The sequence below is a fragment of the Hippoglossus stenolepis genome, chromosome 22, assembly GCF_022539355.2.
Source record: "Hippoglossus stenolepis isolate QCI-W04-F060 chromosome 22, HSTE1.2, whole genome shotgun sequence".
In the NCBI taxonomy this organism is placed as follows: Eukaryota; Metazoa; Chordata; class Actinopteri; order Pleuronectiformes; family Pleuronectidae; genus Hippoglossus; species Hippoglossus stenolepis.
Window position 1 is genome coordinate 14,976,822 of NC_061504.1, and position 24,348 is coordinate 15,001,169.

Sequence of the window (24,348 nt, forward strand, 5' to 3'; positions counted from 1 at the left end):
CATAAACGTGCATGTGTGGAGCTACCTGTATGACCAGCGACTGTAGACAGGCTGAGATCCCTCATTCTTTAAAGTGTCCATGGATGCGGCTGCAGGAATTTATAGTCCTGGGCTTCTCCTATCTACCCTGTTGCAAAAATATTCATTTACACTGGAGCTCAGAGTTACTGTGCAATCGTGCCCCAGCGGTAAGCCCTGCAGGCACCAAGAGCTCTGCTGTTATGTCACTGCGAAAGAGTAGCTGTGTCCCACCCAGGGGAGTAACATCTCCCAGTGTTGAGGCAGACTGAGGTTGGGAGGGTTGGAGCTGTTGTTACCATGACTTCACACTTCAGGCAATGCACAGGGATTCAGCTGGGGATAGGTATGACAGTGACCGGCTTAAATCCTGACATATCACCTCATCAACATTAACAGAGCAAAGTGTGAATGTTCGACGAACTTCACCAAAGTTATATGAACCGACAGGACAGGTAGCAGCAGGGGGCAGGCGGGAAAATCTCTGGAAAATGTCTTACTGTTTGACATAAAGCTGGAAGTATTTCTAAAAATATCTGTCACATTAACAGCTGTCACCAAAGTTCCTGTATTTCTCTGCTTTCCACAACTTTCAGAATCACTCATTTCCTCTGACTCATAAAAGGAAGACACTGCTTGTTGCCCTGTCTGGCATCTCGGTTACACATACAATAGCGGGAATTTATTAATCTTTAAATAACCCAAATGTCCCCTTGATATCACTACGTCGCTCGGTATTGTCTGTCAGCATGCAAGTAAAATATTCCAGTCATCATTCCCCACAATATGCCTATAGATCACCCTGTCTAAAAACAGACAGTGTGGGGGACTTCATCTAGTTGCTAGGAGACCAGAGCCTCCCAATCCTGTGTTGTTTTTTTTCCTGTGCTTATTTGCAAGAGCAGGGGAAAGAAAGCACAGAGAAAAATGATGAGCGTGTTTGTGTTTGTTTGTCCTGAGAGACGGTGGGATAATGACAAATATGTCAATGGATGATGAGCAGGGGAGCCATTCACCAGAGGGAGTAATTACTGAGCTCAAAACAAATGATGGAAATGTGCTACAAGAGCTGGTAATAATACTATTTCTCTTGGGGACCACAAGGGGAGACACATGACGCTCCTACAATGATGCTCTATCTTGTTAAGGTGGATAAGAAAGGAAAGCTGCTGTTCGTTAAATGTTTGGCAGATGGAGTCTTCTTCGGCTGAAAGCAGCTACTTAACATGATGCTAGAAACTCTACCTCGTCCTTGACATACAGCAAAAACTGTACAAAATGTTTGTAGGGCTGAATTATTCAAGTGAGTTTCTTTGGAAATACCAGAAATGTTTCATCTTCAGGGCCAGCTGGGCCGTGTGTGTTTGGAATCCACGGGACAACCACAGTAAATCACAACTCAACCACAAACTATGCTTGAGGCTGCAGAGGTCAGCCGCTAACCTTGGGGAGAATTTTCTTCAATTGACTTGATTTATAAGGATGGTGAAACACTGTTCATACAAGATGACTCGCTGATTTTAAATGTCATACCAATTCCTTTTCGGGAGGCCTGCACCACATGTAGATTAGCCAAACCCTGGTTGGTCAACTACATGTTCCAACTGTGCTCACAATTCCTGCAAAACCCCTGATATATATATATTGGTGGGGGAAGCTTATTCATAGCCTTTCTTTACTTGTTCAACAATATACTCATACTGTTATCATGATGTGTGGCAGACTACACAGCAAGCCTGCAGTGTTGGAACAGTGCAACAGAAAGGAGGAGACACATTTATCAGCCTCCCACTTTCAACACTACACTCATGTTGGGAGTCTTTGCAACTTTACACTTGTGATGCTGTTATGAAAACTGTTGCTCCTCAGATGTGTCAGCCAGAGACCGCCAGTCACCAGTTCAATTCAAAGGGAGGAATTATTACGAAAGTTCTCGTTCTTTGGGAAATTTTCCAGTGACGCACTCTGACAAGGAGTAATCATAAGACACATAAAGACTGAGATTAATGCAATTGTGAGAGATGAATTAAAAGGAGTAGAGAAGAGTACCTCATTCAACCGCCTTTCAAGACTGATCATTACAAAACGCTGCGACAGACATCTGTGAACCAACACAAACTGTGTACATCACAGCTGGTGTGCTGATCAGGAATGAGACCATGGCTGTGTCTCACATTACTCAACCGACACAGTAACAAGGCCAAGACTTTTCCTTGGGTAAGATCGCAAAGCTTGTGAGACATCTGGGGAAAACATAAATATGGTGGTAGCTATGCAAAGTTGTTTTTTATCTAATAATCCTGGATAAAGCAAGAAACATACTGATTTGTGAGGCCATTTGTAAAGAAAATAGCTTTTCCTCACCACTATGATGTTATAAACAATACTTTGGATTACATGTCTGATAAAATCAAATAATCAGACTGCAACTGTAACAGGAAAAGGTGGGAGCTACTCTGATTTCTATCTCCCTGCCAAATGAAAGCAGACCTCTGCTCCAGTGTTTGAAATTGCGCAGCTTCCATCGTGCACACACAGAAGCATATACGACCCTTTCTGTCCAACACCTGTTTGTGTGACCTGTCGAGTATATGTCAGGGGAAAGCTGCAGGAAGCACTCTGAAGGCCGACGCTGAGGCAAACTCTGTGTTGAGTGTGGCTATACTAGCTTTTGCTAAATGTTGTACATTGTACCTCAAACGTGACGGTATACTTTGCCAAAATGTGTACAAAAGATGCAAAAAGATGATAATTAAAACGACTAAATATAGGACTATAACAAACATTACGAGACGGACAACGCACGCACACCCTCACCTAACTCCCCATCATAGCTGACTGTATCTGGGAGTGATCACGCACCTTACATACATACTCAACAGGAAAAGAGGGGGGGGGAAAACCAAACAAAACCACAAATATACATAAGTACACAAATACACACTGGGGTTAATCGGAAGGCAACTGCTCCAAACCGTGAAGCAAACAAAATTCTCCCTTGAGCCGCTCAGTGAATATTTTATTATTTCAATTTTGAGGATATCTTTGAGGCATTGGGATATAACAGGAGTCTTGGCAGTAAGAGCCTCATACCACTGGCTATGACAGATGTGACTGCAACTATTGAAGTTAAGTAAAAGGGACATACTTTAAATTCCTGTAGGTATGAAGCTCTGGGCATAGCTCCATCCCCAGCTCCTGCTCCCATTTAGTTCTGGCTTTAGTAGTACCACTATCTTTAAATAGCATGTGGTGAGTTATAGATTTTTTAAATGAATGGACTGTGGTTTGGAATTAAAGAAAGCAGATGGACCCATGGTTGTTTTGGGGGGAAGAGATGGAAAGCTGGGGACATAGGTGGTGGCGTTACCCCGGCTTGTTGAAAGTTGAAGATGAGATGAGATGGAGGTGGCTCAAATAAGAGAAGTAAGAAAAACTAAAGAAAACCCCATCCAAATATGAAGCAGGGAACAAAGTTGATCAGAGCAATTAAGTGTTTTTTATGTAGAGAAAAAACAAAGTCTATTAAAGCTCTGACTGTATATTCCCACTCACTGAACGCAAACACGACTGAACAGTTGATATCTCCCATAATCCTCGGCTTCCTGAACCAGAAGAGCTGCCACCGTAACAAATAAACCAAACTCTGTTTAGAATTCTTCATATTCTAAGAAGTTACCTCGTTGAATATTGGAGATAAACACTGTTTTAAAATGGCTTTTTAACCAATCTACAGCACAGCATTACTCTGGAACTTTTTGGTCTTGATTCTGGTAATTTGTGCTGCGACATTAGAGACGTTTTCAGACATGAATGTCCACACAATTAGGTGCAGACATTTTCAAGAGTTTGCCTTTCACACAAAACACATTAGGAGGTTGTCTGATTTAGAAGAGTACGAAAAAACATGATTCCACTGCAGGATTCTTGTGTTTTAACACGTTCTTTGTCTTTCCAAGTTGACATTGCTGGCGTCTTCTACGTGTATGGCACCTCTTTTTCATCCTTAGATATTTGTATTCAATTCGTTTTTTCAGTTTTGTGTCTGTCAACGCACCCACTCGCTCACTCACTCGCTCGCTGTGAGTTTCTGGATAGTATCCAGCTGCCGACTCACATGGGCTCAGTTACAGATTCTCCAGAATTTTTACCAAGGGGTTGCAGAAAGAACTCAGGAGTTCAGTGCATGTCTGAGAGCAGCTTCAGTCAATTACGCTCTTCTTGCAGGAAATCACACCCCCTCACCAAAGTTACATTAAGCAAGAGTAGACTTCAGGGCAAGGAGTGGGAATTAAAGAGGAAACACTCTCCATATTCCAAGTCAGTGGGCCATGAAACTCGTTTTTTTGCTTCCTGGAAGGTAACAAAATTTGCATAGTGTTGATTTAAGATTTAGAAACAGTTGCCAGATTTTGTGTAACTTTTAAATAACCGACTGGTTTATTTCCTAGTTAATGTATATGTCTACGGCCGTATGGCTCATTCGGGTGGTGTAACAACCATACAGGAATGCTTTGACACGGCACAGACAGACGCTACAGACTGACGTGCTCAAACATGACGTGCAAATCTTGTTGTGTTTCTTCCTGTTTGTTTTGCATCTCACTCACTGAATTCAAACACAAGGCTGCACCGTGGGAGCAACTGCACAAGCACCGGTGATGCAAATCGTTTAATGAAACAGTGACGTGGTGTTGTCTAGTCATTTAAAAGGTAGATAGATAGATAGATAGATAGATAGATAGATAGATAGATGGACAGATGGACAGATGGACAGATAGATGGACAGATACCTCAAAGCTGTCACTGTAAAGAAGTATGTGCTAATGGAGATATTGACAATACAATACTTTAAGTATAAGGAGATGGAAAGACACAAGTAACCCAGGCAGAGTATTGAAGCCAATTATAATTTAAAGATAAATACCGGAAACTATACAAAGTTGTGCATTGGACCAACATAGCCTGTAAAATTAATGTTGCAGCAGATGTAAGTGTATTTAAAAAGAAGGTGAAAACAGTGCACGAATAAAGCTTTAAAATATAAAACTACAGATATAAATAGAAAATGTCATATATTTGCATGTATACTAATTCCAGTGAAGTCAATAGGTAAGGACATTGCTCGCGACGCATTGCTTGTAATGACAAAGACTACAGATGCTAAATAAACATGGGTGGTCTTGTACAGAATTGCACAACACGGTGTTGCCCACTGTTGTTGCGTTCCTCAACTCCCACAGGTTCGAGGACACGTACATTTAGCCCCCTGGTTACGTGTGCTAGCTTTTCGTGGTCCCAGCTGAATGTTTATTCTCCAGTGTGGGGCTATTTACCCCCACGAGTATGGCAGCAATGTCTACGGGCGTTAGCTCCTCCGCTGAGCTCGGCGTCCAGGGACCGACACTCATCGTCGAGCCGAGAAACCCGCTCCTCACGCGGCCGCTGTCATTTGTTTTTTTCCTCCCCGCCAGCTGGGGGAACGCAGGAGCTAGCTTGTTACCGTTAGGAGCAGCTAGCGTTAGCCGCCTGGACGCAGCGGAGCTCGGGAGAAAGTTGCGGGGCGAGAGTTTAAGTTTCTCGGTGGGGGGGTGGGGGGGAGAGAGAAGAAAAACAACAGACGGAAGAGCCGCAACTCACGCAACAGTTTGACGAGCTGAACAGCCGCGACGGGAGAGTAACGTGTTTTTAATTGTATTTATTTACCTTATGCTGTAGTAACTCATGTTCGTCCGCGGTTGCTAAGGAAGATCCTCGTGCGGCGGTTCACGGTCTGCGGAGAACTGATGTTACTGCGGTCCTTAGTTACCGAACACACCAAGAAGCCGCGCTGCTATTGGTCAAGCCGCGATCTTAGGCGGACGCTGATTGGAGGATGTGTCCGAGCGGAGGAGGAGAGTGTATGATGAAAAGGATGAAATATTATATTCTTTTATTATATATATCTACTCTATATATATATATATATAGGACCTCCATTAGGCCATCACAACAAAAATATCAGATTTCTGAAAGCATGACAGAAATGTTTTGCCTAAAGTATTTTATTCATCAGTGTGTTTTGCTTTTACGTTTCATTTTTACACGCATAACAGCTACCTGCCCCCGCCCCCCTTACCTACACTGCTCGTCTTCCTTTGCACACATATATTTATTACACATCTCTTTTGTTGTAATACATGATGTTTAGAGTTACATGGCATTGCATCAAAAACAATGATCAAATTGTCCGTCCGCAGCATTTGCTTTTATCACACCTATGATTTCATGTCATTGAGAAAAATATGGTGATGTGATGTCAGTTATAGATCATGTAGGCACAGCCCGGATCAATATATAGTTATTTCAATGCAGAAGTATTTACATAACAAGAAATAGGGTTTTTTCTGCCAGAGGTTGCAATTTGAAAACAAGACTTGCCTTTGATTTGCAACATTATCTGAAAACCCAGTATGAGTGGAATCTTTGTAAACATATTCTCAGAAATGGATATTGCAGTAATTAGACCTATAATCTGATTTATTCAGTATTCGATTCGACTCTTATACAGACAGGATGGGTGAGGCAGTTATATCATTACCTCCTTGGCTTGTCATTGAATTGAATCAAAATAAACAGTAAACAGTCAGTAACCTGATGTGTGACAATCAGAAGCAGAAGCTCAATTCAGTTCAGTAAAATGCTTCATAGAGAATTCTGATCACAGAAATTGTCCAGTGAATAACAGCTGTTTCATCTCTGTTGACATTATTGCCTGATTCTTTTCTCACCAAACCTGAACATCAGCTGTGAATGAGCACATCTGAATCAGAGAGAAGACCTCGCGTTTTTAACATCAACATCAGATCCTTCCGCTTCCTCCATGTCACCTTCAACCCATAATCCCTCTCTGGTGTGTCTGCCACCAAAATGTCTGGTGGCTGATTACTTGGCGGTGAACATGATTGAGCCACTAGCATGTGTAAGGAGGGGGAAGAGGGACTGCTCCCCTCTTGTATTAGTGTCGGAGTGTCCACATCTGGTGGTGGACCGACACTGCTAAACTCATGGGAGTCAGGTGTTAAAGTATTTGCTGGAATTCTGCATTTCTCCCCTCGAATAGATGAGGCTTCAGCTTGGTCAACACATCTGCTGGAGGATGCAGCACTGTCAGAAAATCTCTCCACCTTCTTTTTCCTAATTGAGGCCAACTGTCTCTTTGGCGTCTGTACGTGCTGTGCATTTGAAACCGCCTTTTTGATTCGGCATGATCTGTGTGGCTGATTTCCCTCATCAGGCACAGCAGCCGAATCTGTGGCTTTCTTTGCACGTGTGCTCTTCGGTTGATGGTCTCTTGACCTCGTCTGGAACGATAATGAGGGGAATTTGCACACACTGCTTTTCCTGGACAGCTGACTGCAACGGTCAAGGATGCTCGTGGTAGACTGACATTTCCTCCTCCCTCTTCTTGCTGGAGGTGCAGCCACGAGTGATGGGTCAAATTGTGGGTTTACCTGAAAGATTGACAGTCATATAATATTCATATTAAGCTGATGAAATAGCTGCACAGGAAGCTCACATCAACGCACAACTTACCCACGAATTAAGAGTGGAGCTGCTCTGTGCTCGAGTCTCTGTGAAGAACTCTTTGGGTTCAAGAGCTGCTCGCACATCCGGCACATTTTGGAGTCTGGCTCCTTTCAGTGGTCGCTCCAGAAACAGCAATGGAGGCTTCCCTGTGTTTGAGGCTTTACGGGGCATCAATAGAAGTCATTCCCGTCCAGCTAAATACATACAAACACCAATAAAACCTCCTTTAAAACATTTAGCAGAGCATCACAACAACGTACATCCACAACCAGCTGTTTTACCCTTGTTACGTTTCCATTCGTAGTTACAGCCCAAATATTAAACGTACCTTTATTTGGTTCCTTGCGTACGACACATGCGTCATTACATGTCATTAACACACATGCATGTTAAAGTTAAATATTCCGTTGTTGTTGTTGTTTAACTCTGAACTTTTTTTGTTTTGCTTTTTCCTCGCGTTACAAATCATTTCCCGGTTGCCGCCATCCTCGTCTCCGATTGGCTGCGTCGCCGTCTCCCGTCGAGCTGCTATTGGTGGAATCTTGTGCTCACGTCATCACAGCGGGCCGGGGCAGCGCCAAAATTCAAAAACGTCTCCGGGCTTCAGACGACGTCATGTAAATACAAGAAGGAATTTTTTTTTTTATTGATATCATGAAATATTTGGATTATTTGACTCCACGCTGAATGAAAACACGGGTTTTAATCCCCAGCAGCAGCAGCGCAGGTCGAGCGGAAGAGCCCGGAACATCGCAGTAATGTGAAGGTTCGTCACAATAGCGCAGGGGCGACTAGCCTCCTTGCTAACGGTGGCTAACCCTTAGCCTCCCCTGTCACATTTAGCCCAGAGAAAGATGTAATGTCGGATAACTCGCTGCAGCAGCGTGTAGCCGGAGATTCATTCAGGTTCATAGAGACAAGAGAAGTCGTTTTGAGTCATTTAGCTGCACGACGTGTCGCCATTGTTCCACCGATTCACCTCCTGTTGAATTCAACCTCCGCAACGTGCTGTTTTAACGTTTCCACCACTTCCGACTCACGTGTACATCGTAAAACAGACATTTTGTGATGTTTTATCAACAATTATACGCAACTGTGTGATTCGGCGTTGTTTACCTAAATAATACATCACTTATTGTGATTTAAAAAGTACTTATTTAGGATCGCACCGCCCCTCGTAGCCGATACAAAGCAGCTGCACAAACCGACCTCAGATCGGAGGCTGTGTGTCGGTTCCTTTGTTATCCTCGTGTTTTAATTAAATTTGAGTTATTTGCAGTAAACGTTACACAGAACACGTCACATAACGTCTGTTGTTCTGGATCAACTGATTTATGCAAACAGACAGTTAGTTAGTGCAGAGCTGAGAAGCTGAAACACTGAAATCTCATCTCCCGGTTTATTTGAACCTTTATTATTATTTTAATATTGATTATTACCAGTGAGGATTGATTTTCTTTGTTTTCTAAATCAATCAGCGAAAGGAGCAAAGGTTTGAAACCAGGCTAACAGACAGCTAGCAAGTAGCTTTGCACCGATTTCACCACTTTATTTAGCATATTTAATATGACAAGCACAGACTCAAAGCTAAAACGTAGAATAAAAACAAATGAGACACAAACCATTATAGTAAAAATGGAGAATTCAATATACAACGTCATTAATTTTACAAATATATTGATTCAGCATCAGATTAAATGGAGGGGTAAACCATAACCACTCACTAGTTTAAAGTTTGCGTGGATAAACGGTTTATAATCAGATTTTAAAAGCAGACACTGTTGTAGCACACCTTATGTCAAGTAAAGAGTTTATTCTAAGTATTAACAGGACATCTTTACCTCAAATTTCATTTACTGAGAGTTATTGTTAATGTTTAGCCGTCTTTGTAACAATCGTATGTATTTCTGAGTCGACTGTTTTGTGCTTTTGCTTTGTACAGAATTCCAGTAAAGAACAAGCGGCTTTTCAGTGATCTGCTGACCATGAGACGGAGCCCAAGGAGACCCCTGATCCTCAAAAGAAGGAAGCTGCCGTTTCAGCAAAATGACGCGACAACCGCAGCTGGATCGCAAAGCCAGTTGGCTGCGTCCGGCTCAGAAGAATCCACGAAACCGGACGTGACTCGGTGCTTCCCCGATGGGATCCGCATCATGAATCACCCCTCCATGTCTGACACTCAGGTGGTCGTCATTCCCAAGACAGCTGACCTGCAAAGTGTCATCGGGGCCCTCACTGCCAAAGGCAAAGAGTGTGGCGCCCAGGGACCTAACAAGTTCATCCTTCTGAGTGAGAGCGGCAGCTGCAACAATGGATCCTTTTGTCAGGCTGCTGCTGAAGTGGATGGCGTCTCTACGATAAGAGCAGACGGACAACCAGTGAAAGTGGAAACTATGCGCAAGCCCCCTGGCGCTAAACCGCTCACTGGAATTAAATCATGTAAAGACCTAAGATTCTTTTTGCACATTCTTGTTCGTATCTTTTTTGTGTAAGCCCTAATGTTTTTTGTTTCTTTCTTCTCAGTGAACAAGGAGCTGGAGTGTCGCCCTTTAGACGAAAGCCTCACCAACATTCAGTGGCTGGGCAGAATGAGCCCATCTACCCTGGAACCAGCTCCTCCCAAGCAGGTGACCGGCAAAGAGAACCGCGACCAAGATGTACAAGCTCTTCAGGTCAGCTGCTCCTTCTCATTCTCCCACTGGGATTGTTAATGTTGATGTGTAAACAGCTGCTTCTGGGGGAGGAACACTGATCTCAGGCATGTCCCAACAATGTCCCCTAAACCCTGTCCTTTAACCAGTCGGTCACTGAAATGCTACCATTTCTATTCTTCTCTGTTTTAATTCCTTTTTTCTACAGGCACAGGATAAACCAGCCGAGGAAGAAGCTGTTCAACAACCCACGTCAGAGAGGCCACCATACTCCTACATGGCCATGATCCAGTTTGCCATCAACAGTCAAAAGAACAGAAGGATGACACTGAAAGAGATTTACACTTGGATCGAGGAGCACTTCCCTTACTTTAGAGAGGTGGCCAAACCAGGATGGAAGGTATTAATGTATACAATGTATAACTCATGGCCACATATACCACAATACGTGACAAAGTAAACCTCTCATCACAGACTGAAACATGCATTAAAGATTTTTTTTATTCATTATTATAGAATTCCATTCGCCATAACCTCTCTCTGCACGACATGTTCATTCGTGACACGTCCCCGGACGGTAAAGTTTCTTTCTGGACCATCCGGCCCGAGGCGAATCGATGTCTCACTCTGGATCAGGTTTACAGGGTGAGCACAACTTTTCACTGATCCATTGTTTTGCGGATATAAAACTTTGTGTCACTTTTGACTTGTTTTGGATTTCAACTTCTGTATTATCCCCTTCTCCCTTCCCATCCCTCTCCACAGCCGGGTTGTGACCCAATGACTGCTCCTGTCCACGTGCCAATGCTTTTATTTCCCCATCAAGTAAGACTGATTTACTCTTCTTTCAGCTCTCCAGGAACAGTTTTCAGCTTTTCAGTCAGGCAGCAGATGAAGGGACAGAAAAATCAGGAGATCCAAAGAATTCAGCGGCAGCCGCTGATGTGAGGTTTAGGGAAAATAACTTTTTGTTGCAGGAGGCAGATTTCACAGTGATGGACTAGTCTGCTTTCAGTGGACATGCAGACTCAAACATGTATCCAAGTAGGGACAGACATAAGACAAGTTGTTTTCACAGGTTGTCACGAATGTATAGTCAAAAATCCGAGGGCACAGTAATGGTACTAAAGCAATAGAATTGTTTTGTTCTTTTTTTTCCCCACAGCAACAAAAGAAGGTGCTTCCTGATGCAAGAAAGACACAAACTGGCTCTGGTGAGTTAACAGAGAGGAAGGACTTTATTAGAGTTAACTGGGGAGACGGGAGCAGCAGTTTGAAGAAGGCAAATGAACAGAAATATTCACGTTTTTAAAATGTCCTCCTCTGAGTTACTGCTGTCTTCTCTCTGTTCAGAGAGAAAGATGAAACCTCTCCTCCCTCGAACCGACTCGTACTTGGTCCCGATCCAGCTCCCCGTCACCTCCTCCGTCTACCTGCCGTCCTCCTCGGCCCCGTTTCTCCTGTCGTCCTCGCAGCAGAAAAGGAACATTTCACGAGGAACCAAGAGAGTGCGGATAGCCCCTAAGGTAACGTCTCTGCCCTGCACCACAGAGTGATGGATGAATCCAAACAATCTTTAAAGTACTAAATTTGATATATTTTAGCATAGTAGTCATATGGGATCAGCTTTTCAGGCGAAGTAGTGGTTAGTGTGGGTAGATTTTGTATTTATGTGTTGAAACGTGTGTGAATTTGATGGTATGTATGTCTGACAGGTGGAAAAAAGTGATGCTCCAGCTGTGGTTCTGTTTCCTGAGAAGAGCGATGGCTATCAGAGGGAGATAAAGCAGGAGCCAGTATGCGTTCCGATTAAATGCGAGACTCCCAAAGCCCCTCCGAGGAGACAGGCCAGCAGCTCCAGGCGTAAACAGCGTCTGATTCGCTCTGTGCACGAGGAGCCCGTCCTCCTCTGTCCTGACAACACTTTCTTTGACTCTGGCGTCGCCTCCGATGCCTCCATGTTCCACGACATGCAAGACACTACGGTGGACGAGCAGAAGCCTGATCAGCACACCCCCGAACGGGAGTTCTCCTTCAAGACCCCCATAAAGAGTAACAGCCAACTGACCTCCTCCACCCCCAGCAAGCCCCCTTCTAACGCCGCACCCGAGCCCTGGAAGGTGACCCCTGTGGGGAAAGGGCGCCAGGACGTCCTGGATTTCAGCCCCATCCGCACACCGGGGGGTCCCGCCGTCACCCCCCGCCACGACTACAACTCGTTCAGTTTCAGCAGCACCCCATTTAAAGACTGGCCTCTGTTTAACTCCCCCAGAGAGCTGCTCAACTCCGCTCCCTCCAGAGTCACGGAACCATCTGACTCTCCCACCGACGGCCCCCAGAGCAGCTGCTCCAGAGAGCTGCTCCAGGCAGGAGGTGGCACCCCCACTAACCGCTCCATCACAGAGGGTCTCGTCCTGGATACCATGAACGACAGCCTGAGCAAGATACTGGTGGACATTAGCTTCTCCTGTCTGGACGATGACGACCTGGGTATGGCCAACATCAGCTGGTCCGAGTACATTCCACAGTTTAAGTAGCTGGAGGGCAGGAATGTTGTGTATATATTACAGGGCAGTGACTTTTTTTCAAAACACTATGGGATGGATAGCTGGAACAGAAACAGCAAAGCAGGTGCAAACGTACAAGAAATCAGAGATATGAAGACCACAAGCTTTTGGGTAAACAGGAACAAGTCAGTTTATCCGGTTGACAGCAAAATTCAGCACTTCACTTGTATGTATTTATTTTAGCTGATTTGATTTCACTCCATAACAACACTAGTGTAAAACTGAAGAGAAGGAACTCTCCACGCTGGCACCTCTCCTCGAGTTTGATTGGGCTGAAGTTGCAGCTTTAATGTGAAGAGTGCATCCTTCCATTCAGTTGCTGTGGTTGTTCATTTGAATTACCTTCCCTTTGCATCTGCTTTGCTTCCTTCATTTGTTTCTGGCTGCCATTTGTAATCAAAACCTTTTTTACAGAATGATTGACAGGGACGCTTAGTAAGTCCTGTTTCCTCTCCACCGCTGGCTCGCTTTTTTTTTTTGCGTCATTCATTACTCGGTCCTGTTTTCTTTCATCTTCTATCCTTCCTGTTGTGTCCGTCTGTACTTGTGAAGGAATCTAGAGAAGAGAAGTGAGTGTATATGTATGTTGATTTGCACATTTTAATATATATATTTGTAGCTTTTTACATATGTAAATGTGAAGACATTTATATTACTGCTTGATCGGCCAGCGAGGCGTCGGCCTCCTGGACTCAGCTTTTAGACGTTTAGATTGTGATGTAGAAGAGTTGGTAATAAAAAAAACAAACAGCAATAGGATTGTCTCCATATGTTAATTGTAAAAAAAAACATTTAAAACGTGAGACGTCACAGTAATTGTTCCTCAGTTTGTTAGTATCTATCTTCAGGGCACTTTGTATCAGCAAGAGGGATTTTTAAACATTTCACATCTTTTGGAAACGAAATGCTTGATGTGTTGTGTCTGTACAGCACAGCTTCTGTTTCAGTGAGAACACATACTGCCTTTTTTTACATTATCATGTAGCACAGACAGGAAAACAGGGAACATGTCAGAACAGTTTTTTCAGCTTTGGTGGATAGAATGAGAAATGTACTTTTTGTTTTGTTTTAAGATTTCACAAAGTAATCACTGACTAGCGAGTGTGTTGTGTTTACTTCATAAGACTTAAATCGCAGTAACCTGGTGTGTTTGCAGTTGCAGGATCAGAATGTTGTGGCCTCTAGCAAACAGCTTCATGTGCCTTCTTGGTGTTTGTATATGACTGTACAATAAAACTGTTGGTGTTTATACCTGTGGAGGTTTTCAATCATCCAGATCATCGTGTCTTCAGGAGTTGGACAAGTGGACGGTGGCCACTGGACTTGCTTGTACTTACATTATACATATTTAAAAAGCTAATTTACAAGAAAGTCTTAAAAATTTAAAGCAGCGGAGGGGTGATACCAATCACAGCCAGGCAATGCTACCTTTTCAAATATAGAAATGCCATTTCATTGTGATATATTATCAATATTTTCCACAGAAGATCACAAATGTTAGTCTTAATACACTGTAGGTCACGTCTAATCTCTCTAAAGTAGTAAAACTCCTTCATTTCAGCTTATATTACTAATGATGAGGAATAGGTGAACATCAAATACATTTTTCTAAAAGATGGTTTCTTTCATTTTAGTTAGTTCTCATCACATGGCAGCGATATTTTGGCTTCATTTCTGGACGGTGGGAGGAAGTGGAGCTGGTCGTCCATCTTTAAATACAGACTATTCTCTAGCCCTATTCTTTGTAGACATATCTTCACCTATGACGATCAGCTCCGAAAGGAAAGTTAATCATCTGCAGATACACTCACACACACGTGAACACGGGTATGAAAACACTGCCCATCTTGTGTGGCTGTGCCGGGTAAACAAGAAATGTTCCAGGCATTTGTTAAGGTGGTTTTCAGGAAGTCTGCCAGTAGGGGGCGTGATGTCCTCATCCTCAGTATGTCTGGATTTCCTGTTGAGCCACTTCCAGAAGGATCTGCATCTGCTTGCTGCAGAAATCTGTGGATGCAGAAGAGAGAGAATCCGACTTATGCAAAAGCTGAGACGGCTTTTCATAGCTGCCGTTCTAATTTCTGGTCTAAATCCAACAGGCTCCAGTCTGGCAGCTCCGAGCTCGAGGTTAAAACAATGGCCTATTGTATCGCCTGAGCTAGGTTTAGTGCTTCTTTGCATTTGGAGGATATTTCTGTTTGTATTTCGTCTTTAACAGAAGAAAAAAAACTTGTAAACTTGTCAATAATGAACTACAAGCAGCTGATTTCTTTGTTAAGATGAATTTGTGCTTCTAAATTAAAAAAAAGCCTTTAACTCTTTGCAGTCCTGGGATATTTTGGCTGGTTTTTAATGCTTTTGAACTTGTCCTTAAATAATTCATAAAAATATTCATCATGCCATTATTTGATATCTTTCTTTGCCTCTATTATCAGTCAGTAATTGTTTCATCTCGACACAATATAATATATTGGACCCCAAAAAACGCATTGCTCAAGTATTTTCAAAGTTAAAAACAGTTTGGTTGTAAATGTGAAGATATAATTGTAAAACTGATATAAGTTTTATGTACCTTTGAAATAATTGTGTTAAATAATAAGCTTTAGCAAAATCTTTCATTTCTTTCACATATATTAAAAACTGATAGAATAACATTCATAAAAGTCCCAGCAATGACAAGTTGTCAGATCCTGTGACTCACTGAAGATGCTTCTAAACCTCTTGGGCAGACGGAAGCGGTGGATGGTCACGTAGTAAACTGGGATTCCGGTCAGTGTGAGAAAGCAGCTCCAGCCGGTGTTGAAGGGGTCAGAAAACAGAGACATGCCCACGATGAAGAAACAAGCCACCGTGAAGGTGACTGCGATGACCACGGGCACCTGTGGGTTCGTTGGGAAAAGAGCAGACATGATGACAGTGATCGGTCAGGTCAGGGTACAGAGAGATAAACGGTAAGAAAAAGTTCTGGCGGTCCGGATGATGCACTCGAACCTTGAAGGGTCTCGGGAGGAGAGGGTAGCGGTGGCGATGGATGAGCATCCCCAGGGTTGTCAGGGCGATGAAGAACCAGCGAGAGAAGGAGACGAAGTTGATGAGCTGGTAGATCTCTCCGTTGAATATCATCAACATCGCCAAGGGGTACTGAGGACAGACAAGACTGAGTGTCAGAATAATAACAATAACATTACTACGAATACTACTAATAACATCATTTAAAAAATCAGGGTTTTGACAGACAAGGCAGACACAAGATATTCAGAAGTAAATCACAAAATGTCCCTTTTGCCTGGGGCCCTCAAAGTCCCTTGAAACTCTCCTGTGTGCAGTGCATTGAAATCACTTTACCTGAAACATCACAGCAGGCAAAGGCGTCTTCCTGCGGATGTGAATCATGGAAAAGATCAGCGGCCAGTGGCCCTCCCTGCCTCCCACAAACAGCATCCTGCAGCACAAAGAGCGAGCAGGACTTACAACCAGGTTCTCAGCCCGAACACAAACACACGAATGACAATAACCATCTCATGATTACCTTGGTGATCCAAACAAGCCCCCGTTGAGAGCTCCGAGGCACGACAGGGCCACGAGGACTGGGATCACAGGAGCAATCGCCTGGATGGCGCGGTTGGCAAACGTCTGCAGAGACACAGGAGCAGACAAACAGTCGACAACAACATACAACAGTTGCTCAGTTTGGTCCAGATTTTGCCGTTTGATATCCGATCACTGACCATGGCCACAGCGTCAGACAGCAGGAGCTCAGCGGGCGTCATCATGGTGTAGTAGGCCACGTTGGTGAGCACGTACAGGATCGTCACTGTCACCATGGAGCTGGTTATGGCCAGCGGGATGTTTCTGAGGAGACACAATTCACACAGAGGACACAGGGATTTTATTACACCACAGAAACACAAACAGATTCTGATTGACAGACTAAAGAGTGAAGGACAAATGCATTGATGCCACTTGAAACTACGAGGTCTGACTGTCCGTGTGGATGGTAACAACTTTATGAACCATAGTGCAAACACATAGCAAACAGCGCTACACACGGATATACAATATGAAGCAACGAAGCAAAACACCAAGTTAGAGATTTCTGTTATTAAGAGACGTGTAAAAATCTTCTTTGGTTGATTATGAAACTGTCGTGACACAAATCAGAATATGGTGGTGGAGATATGGAGGTATGAGAGCACCCTCACTATGCTAATGCTGCATTGCAGTGTTAATATCGAGAAATATGTTGGCTTCTGTTAGTCAGAGGAAGAGAAGACGTATCGTCCATCTTCACAAACAGTCTATGAACCACAGAGAAATGATGTTTGAATGTAAAATACCTGTTTGGGTTAATGACCTCTTCTGTGACACAGTTCAGATAAAACCTGAGGGAGAAAACAGAAAAGTCAGGCTCACAAGCACAGAGTTCAGATTGTTGGTTGTAAAATATGAACCTACCATCCACCATAGGCATATAGGCCGTTATAGAAGGCCAACGGCAGCCTGTCCAATGTTAATGAGTCGACCTCAAACCCGTTCTGGAAGTTCTCTGTGTGTCCTGGAAAGAAAAGAAAGAAAAGTAACTGAGCATCATCGACAACTCGTAAATCCGCCTGTATCCTCAGAGGGAACCATTACGTCCTCTCACCTTTGCCTAATGCGATGAAACCAGGGACGATGATGAGCACCAGAGCAAACATTTTAACGAAGGTCAAGGTGATCTGGGTGCGATAGGCGAGGGTCACACTCCAGCAGTTGACCACCGTGACGAAAGCTGCCGAGACACAAAGACAAACGACTGGTAAAAGAAGAGTTTATATGGATCCTAATCAGAGATCACTCGGAGGCGTATGATGGCATCGTGGGTAGAAGGAGGTCGTATGAAACCACTCACTCACTCCGAGGACGCTGAAAAGTCTGATGAGCCCCATGGGAGGCTCGCACGGCTCAAAGAAGGGCTCCACCACGTAGCGGCCGAACGCCAGCGACACGTAGGCAGCCACGGCCGGTCTGGAGATGGAAAATACGTTTGTTACTAACATCTGCCAAGGAGCTTAGGTTTTAATGTTCGTCTGTTGGTTGCAGAATTATGCAACAACTGTTTAATGGCTTTCTGCAAAACTTTGTGGAAGGATGGGAGATGGACCGAGAAAGAACTCATTTAAGTTTTGGTGTGAATCCAAAAATGACTTTGCATTCAGCACATATGAATAAAGAGATACATAAAACAGACATGGTGTATATGTATGAGTAGACAAGTTGTTTTTAAAGCATTTTCTCTGATTAATAATTCATGTATCTAGCTGAAAAGACATAATATCTATGGTGTGAAATCAGCGTGTGATGCAGCTTGATTGAATTAAACGGGACGCGTTCCACCATCAGTCCAAACTAACCTGACGAATAAGAACTCTATCCAGAGGCGCAGGAAGGCAGGCAGCGGCCCCAGAGTCTCCAGCAGGTAGATGTATTGACCCCCTGACTTTGTGAAACTGGTGCCCAGTTCAGCGAAGCACAAAGCACCTGACGGAACAGACAAGAGGGAACATGTGTCACACGCCGATGAAGACAAATATCTTCTGTAAAGGTGTTTGAGGAGAGTTGGCCGCAACACAAACAGTAACCTGACACAATCACATTCAAACAACACAGGCCTCAGAGGGAAAATACACTGGAACCTATAGGCTCAGTTTAATCATAACATTTTACCCGATACATACGTGTGTTTTATGCACATACATAGATCAGGGAACCCTTTACCCCTGAAGGTCCCTATAGCAACCCCAGTGTTCGGACCCCAGTGTTTGGACCCCAGTGTTTGTTAAAACCCTGCAAACAGTCATGCTCCCCCATTGGCAGAGAGGTTTAGGGTTGTTTAGTTACCGTCTGTTTACTGGAGCTTTTGTTTCTAAGCGAGCTTTCACAGTGGATGGAGGATGTATCAACAGAACTTGATTAAAAACTTGAACTTGATTTGTTCAACTTGGTGCAGATCCGAATAAAAATGCAGATCTAGTGAGTTTAGTGTCCATGTAGTTAATTGATGCATTACAAAATTCAATAAAACCTCATATGCTGCTAACATAACACTATTTATAAGTATAACTGTTTGAAAAGGATCACACAATCATTTTCTTTCAATCATCTCTCAAAACATACTTTTACCAATTTTAACCGTTTCTTTTACTCCTTTTAAATGATGTCGTATTATTTGATCAGCTGTATTTTAATTTGCTACATGAATAAAGTCATAATTGATGTTATCCTCATCAGTATTAAAATACGTGACATGTTTTTACTTCTCTTACCAAACAGTGAGAGGATCCCGCACAGCGCCCACACCAGCAGAGAGAGTCCCACGCTCCCACTGTTCATCAGGACGCCCTTGGGTGCGATGAAGATGCCGCTGCCCACCACCGACCCGATGATTAAGGACACAGCGGGCAGGAGGCCTATCTGTCTGCGGAGGTGCACCACCTCCTCATCTGTCACCTCCTTCTTCCCGTCTCCCTCTGTCTTCTTCTGCGTCGTCTCCATCTCTGCGTGGCTGCAAACTGACAATTTGAACGAGTCTCCTCTGCTCCTCTGCCTGTTTGAACTTCAATTTGAGTTCTGTCCAGATTCAGGTCTTACCTCTGCTTCCCTCTCTCTCTTTCCACCTTTTCCCTCTGTTGCTCTCCCCAAAGCAGCAGCCACCGCTCCTCTATGTCCTGCCAACCCTCTGGACACAAGTCTGAAGTAGTGTGAGGCTGCAGAAGGATGAGGTACCACCTGCCACAACATGCACCCTCTCCCCGACTGTCCCTCTCATTTTCTCCTGCATGTATTTTGCTCCCCTCATTGGCTCTCAGCACCCACCCACCCAACTCGAGGAGGCCAAAGAACGAGCTCCAGCAGCTAAAAGCAGCCGTTTAGAAGCTCGACACGTCCTTATTTGAACTGTTCTTCTTTTCAGTGCATGTGCGCCTGCATTCCTGTGCAGCTTGGGGGAGGCCTTCTCGGGTACAGGGGGGGAAAGAGGGTCAGGGTTTTGAAAGAGGCAGCTGCACAGGCCGCAGGAGGGCGGCTTTTCACCAACAACACACGTTTTCTAAAAGTCTGTAAAGCTCAACTTCTTTGCTATTGAAGTCCTTTATTTCAGCAAACACTGATATTCCAGCCATGATCAAACAGGCCTCCGGATAACAGAGAGTAGAATAACAGAGGAAACTCTAGCAGCTTGTTTTTTCTCATTTACACTTGGCTGACCACTGCATCGATGTCAGTTTCACTTCATCAGCGACTGCGCTGCTCATTAAAATTCCTCCACACACAGAAAATACCAAGATGTGGTTTTGGTAAAGATGTCTGATGTGTGTCTGCAGGTTTTAGATGTGAGCGGACAGTACTGTGGGATGTGATGGCTTCTGCTGTGACTCTGTGCCACATGAGGATGTTTGGGATGCATCATAGCATGTATTTGAATTCACGACTATTTAAATATAGAGAAGCATCCCTTCTTATTCAGTTTGGTGCATATCTCTCATTCCCTCAGTATCTCTTCATCCTTTCCTCTAAATCAATTCCACTAAATTACACACTGTTGTGAAGTTCATGCATCCAGCCTGCACAGTTTTTTTACTATCGGGATGTTGTTCTTCCTTCGGCCAGCAGATAGAGCTCTTTTATTTCACTGTGTTCTCTCTCCACATGTCACCTATTGATGCATTTAGAGCTTATGCCACTTATTCCTGTTTAGCCAGTTCTTACTAACTTATTCCCAGCAGAAAAGAGCGCGATATCAATCCATATAAACTCTGAAATCTATTAAATAACTAGTTGCTAACTTTGGTTTCTTCTTTAATCTGACTAAAGGTAGATGCTGAAATTCTCTCCATGACATCCTGAGCACCGCAGTGTGAAATCCCACTCAGCTCTGAATCTATACCTCCACCTCTCTCTCTCTGGGGGTGAATCTGCCCCCAGCTTCCACACCCACCCCAGGAGACGTGAGCCCAACTCCCCTGCCACTTTTCCACCTGACCTCCCAGGAGTCCTGTCCGGTCGCCTCACTCCCATAGGCTCATCTCACCGGGAGCAGAATACAAAGGGAATAAACCCTGACATCTCCCATGAGCCATTTACCCAGGAGGGTCCCCAAGGCTTTTTCCATTCTGTAAATCAGCTGTTGTCAGAGTGAGGTACACAAAGGCTTTCCAGCACAATGAGGTGTCATTATATTATAATGTGATTTCCCTCAGTACACATGCCAATTAGAAAATGTATAGAAATACCCGTGTTAATCACAGGATTGACTCTCAACAGGTTCTTCAGGTGTACACGATTAAACGTTGACAGAATCTGAACATATGTCTCTGGTTAAAAGAGGAACCTCGGGGAGGAGGAGCCGACGTGACATGAAAACATGTGAGAACCGTCATAATGAAAATAAAACAAAGAGAATAATTCATATTAATTAAATTTCGAACACTCAGATTTACAGGTGATTGCCAAAACATAGGATGTTAAAAATGATTCAAAAATGAGTTTAAAACATTCAGATTTGGACACTAATGCAGACCAAAGCAATCGATAATGGAAAAATACAACAATAAAAGAAAGTTAAGATAAAAAAAAATGTATAATCAACACTATAATTTAAGTAAAACAAAATAGAATAAGATAAATGATAATGATAAAAAGTGAATATCAATAATACACACTTGAATAACACAACACTGTGTGCCTGCAACAACACCGGGGTCAGAAACCCCCTAATGAGGCCCCCAGCCAATAGAACACACTCTGCACTCAGTCTATAATGTTGATAATAATTATGAATAATTTGAAGACATGGAATTAGGTAGTTTAGTATCATGTGTTTCCTGGGGTGGGGGTGGATTGTTGGTTTGGCAGTTTTGCCCAGGGCCCCCCCAAAAAACCCTTGATGCGCTCCTGCTCAGGGTTTAACATTAATCATCTCTCCCCTTATCAAAAATAATCATCAGTTTTCCCTTGTAGAGAAATCGCCCACGGCAACCAGGTATTTGAATGCGTGGAACAAGTCCTGGCGTCTGGTGCATGGGTGTGTGCGCTATAGTCCTGGGAATTAATTAACCCTCACACACACACACACACACACACACACACACACACACACACACACACACACACACACACACACACACACACACACACGTATGTATGTATATCATACATGCATCTACAACACTCGTGAGAATTCAGCTGGAAACGCAAAAAACAAACCTTCCTTTTTCTTTAAAATGTTTTCTATGCAATTACAAATATTTGACTCTCTTTAAAAATTGGCCCCTGGATCCTACGAACATTTTCAAAAGTTGACGATCACCAAGCGCACACACTGAGGAGACACTAGCTTGTTTTAAATGTATAAATACTTGACTGCATTGACCTGTTTTGGGCTTATAGGTCCTCATCATTATTAAAACTTCATCTCTGAAAGTACAGCTTCAAAAAGACGTGATAACAGCACGTACCTTCAGGTCAGGGGTCACAAACCTTTTCCCTTTGAGGGTGATTCTAAATTATTGAACACATATATCTGTATATATCACACTAACCTCTCCAAGGCGACGCCTGGAATTGCTTCTCTTCGGCGAGACGTCTGATGTCAGGTGGTAGTGATGACGATTGCAGCTGTAGTTCCAGGTTTGGATTAGTGGAACCAAGTTTCGGTCGGTTGTGGAATAACAAATCCTCACAGATTGTCCCAAACAAAGATGTTAACTCTTGAATTCCCTTTGGAATCAATGATCTATCGATGGGGGAAGATCTCAGTAGAGCAGAGGCAGGGTGTGGTGTTTAACTTTCAGGTTTTCAGTTTGTTGTGGTCGGGCACATGGCGAATACACAGCTCAACGAGTATGTTCAGTTCCGTTTGTTTATCTGCCACGAAAGGCTTGAGGGAGTTTTGCAAACTCCTCAGCACATAAATCATTTCTGTTACCTCACTTGGCAGATGCTTCTATACAAAGTGAACTATAGCTTTGGATTGTGCAAAGAAGAAAAACTGGACATTTCTTGTGGTGTCTTCTTTGTGTGTTTTTTATTATGCCAAAGAAGTTGTGTTTCCACACCTGGTTTGTTGTTTTGTCTTCTTACTTTAGCAGACCAAGGCAAAAACTACAGGATGGATAACATCCAGACATGAGGGAAGAATGCAGGGAAGAACAAATTTTCATTGATTTTGATGTCTTCCAGAATCTGGAGTGTAAATAGAAACCCCCCCCCCACTGTCCACAGGCCAAGACGCAAGGAATCCAGTTTTAAATAAAAGACGAAAACAAAACATCATCCTCTTCTCGCTCAATGGCTCCCAGAAGGAAAATCTCTTTCTCTCTGTGGCTAATCTCTTTTTCTTTCTTTATCGTCGTCTCTTACAGACACAAAGACTCTGGACAGACACACACAGGGTAAATGAACTTAGAGCTTTGTGTTCTCCATGCCTGGGACTCTTAAATACCACATGTTTGTGAGAAGCAGGCGGCACGGTGGTTCAGTGGTTAGCACTGTCTCTCTTAAAGTTCGAATCCCAGCTTGGCCGGGGTCTCTAATTTACCGTATGATTACGTCTGATTTTACTGTATTTTAGATCGATGTAATTCTTTGTCTTAATTACGTGGCAGTGAAACAAGAAAACAATTTACCATCAACCGTAAGAAATATAGTCAGTGATCATCACAATTAATGAACACAATTAATAAATCACTCTGCTGTGGTCGACGTTTGACTGCAATCATTTGTCGTGAATGTACTTTGCTGTCATGGGCGACATCATAAATTATGGATTTTATTGTCGTCTCTGAACGTTTTCCTGTTTTTTTAAATATCAGCCCATGTCAGCGTCATTACAAGAACCGAAGCATGACACTGTTTAAACATGTAACATCACTCAAAGCTCCGGATAAAGTAAACGTGTATCATCCTGTATTTCCTGTTTTACTTTGAAATGTTACTGAAACTTCCCTGTCCTTTCACTTCCTGGATTCACCTGCACCTGCTCAGTCCTGCCCCTGTACTTCATGTCAGGAAACCCCTTATACAGGCTCATTCACAATGTGGCCTGTAACATTTTAAGTGATGACGCCAACACACGTGACTTAACTTAGCTAGTTTATGACGTTTTATCTAAGTTGTTTACGTTCTTCATGGCTCAGCTGCTTGAGGGACTGAACTTGTGACGTCACCACGATCCAGGCTCCAGTGGACGAGAGGTAATTTGTAAATAATTTACTATTTATTCTCAAAATGGCATCATTGTGACAAACAACTACACAAATTCAGGCTGTTATTAGCACCGAGCTGTGTGTTTAGACTGTAGACAACAAGATGGACGACACGAGCGAAGCTTCTCCATCGCCTCCTAGTGGCTGCCTGCAGTTTAGGTCGTAAACCCAAAATACACGTCAAATAATTTTGTAATGTCTTATTTGTAATGTCAATGTTTGTTGCTTCTTTATTGTGGTTTGCACCACAATGCTATGAATTGTGGGTAATTACCTTTTGGAAAAGTCTGCAGAAATGCC

The 24,348-nt window shown here is 43.4% G+C and overlaps 5 protein-coding genes across 11 annotated transcripts in view; 2 read left to right on the top strand and 3 right to left on the bottom strand.

Annotated features, from left to right (window-relative positions):
- tulp3 (TUB like protein 3) overlaps positions 1–5,840 on the bottom strand; it is a 21,508-nt gene extending 15,668 nt beyond the window's left edge. The window contains exon 1 of one of the 4 annotated variants that reach the window (XM_035147200.2): positions 5,725–5,840. In XM_035147200.2, coding sequence (XP_035003091.1) covers positions 5,725–5,744 — 20 coding nt within the window. In that variant the 5' untranslated portion in view covers positions 5,745–5,840. Of the gene's footprint in view, positions 1–25; positions 448–5,724 lie in introns of those variants that run through there. The other 3 variants (XM_035147199.2, XM_035147198.2, XM_035147197.2) reach the window with 3 other exon arrangements.
- foxm1 (forkhead box M1) overlaps positions 1–14,054 on the top strand; it is a 14,348-nt gene extending 294 nt beyond the window's left edge. The window contains exons 1-9 of one of the 2 annotated variants that reach the window (XM_035147193.2): positions 8,176–8,353; positions 9,530–10,026; positions 10,111–10,259; positions 10,447–10,638; positions 10,755–10,883; positions 11,004–11,063; positions 11,404–11,452; positions 11,592–11,764; positions 11,954–14,054. In XM_035147193.2, coding sequence (XP_035003084.1) covers positions 9,573–10,026; positions 10,111–10,259; positions 10,447–10,638; positions 10,755–10,883; positions 11,004–11,063; positions 11,404–11,452; positions 11,592–11,764; positions 11,954–12,775 — 2,028 coding nt within the window. In that variant the 5' untranslated portion in view covers positions 8,176–8,353; positions 9,530–9,572 and the 3' untranslated portion in view covers positions 12,776–14,054. Of the gene's footprint in view, positions 1–8,175; positions 8,354–9,529; positions 10,027–10,110; positions 10,260–10,446; positions 10,639–10,754; positions 10,884–11,003; positions 11,064–11,403; positions 11,453–11,591; positions 11,765–11,953 lie in introns of those variants that run through there. The other variant, XM_035147192.2, reaches the window with a different exon arrangement.
- rhno1 (RAD9-HUS1-RAD1 interacting nuclear orphan 1) lies at positions 6,511–8,098 on the bottom strand. 2 transcript variants are annotated; one of them, XM_035147205.2, is made up of 3 exons: positions 7,916–8,098; positions 7,594–7,745; positions 6,511–7,511 (listed from the first exon to the last, which is right to left on the bottom strand). In XM_035147205.2, the coding sequence occupies exons 1-3, from the start codon at positions 7,959–7,961 to the stop codon at positions 6,801–6,803; spliced, it is 909 nt and encodes a 302-aa protein (XP_035003096.2). In that variant the 5' UTR covers positions 7,962–8,098; the 3' UTR covers positions 6,511–6,800. The 2 variants fall into 2 exon arrangements, with proteins under 2 accessions (XP_035003096.2, XP_035003097.2); XM_035147206.2 differs by having other exon boundaries at positions 7,594–7,781; positions 7,916–8,074.
- si:ch73-352p4.8 (cystine/glutamate transporter) lies at positions 13,388–21,402 on the bottom strand. Of its 2 annotated transcripts, XM_047338506.1 has the most exons (13): positions 19,436–21,401; positions 19,111–19,356; positions 18,199–18,325; positions 17,697–17,812; positions 17,451–17,576; positions 17,261–17,360; positions 17,143–17,187; positions 16,534–16,657; positions 16,335–16,438; positions 16,151–16,247; positions 15,797–15,946; positions 15,507–15,684; positions 13,388–14,812 (listed from the first exon to the last, which is right to left on the bottom strand). In XM_047338506.1, the coding sequence occupies exons 2-13, from the start codon at positions 19,337–19,339 to the stop codon at positions 14,748–14,750; spliced, it is 1,461 nt and encodes a 486-aa protein (XP_047194462.1). In that variant the 5' UTR covers positions 19,340–19,356; positions 19,436–21,401; the 3' UTR covers positions 13,388–14,747. The 2 variants fall into 2 exon arrangements, with proteins under 2 accessions (XP_047194462.1, XP_035003095.1); XM_035147204.2 differs by having other exon boundaries at positions 19,111–21,402.
- A 2,499-nt stretch (positions 21,403–23,901) lies between these two features.
- The window catches only part of ppfia2 (PTPRF interacting protein alpha 2), a 136,177-nt gene continuing 135,730 nt past the window's right edge, over positions 23,902–24,348 (top strand). Inside the window, exon 1 of the mRNA XM_047338603.1 lies at positions 23,902–24,036. The gene's annotated coding sequence lies outside the window, so the exon portion shown is untranslated. The remainder of the gene's footprint in view (positions 24,037–24,348) is intronic.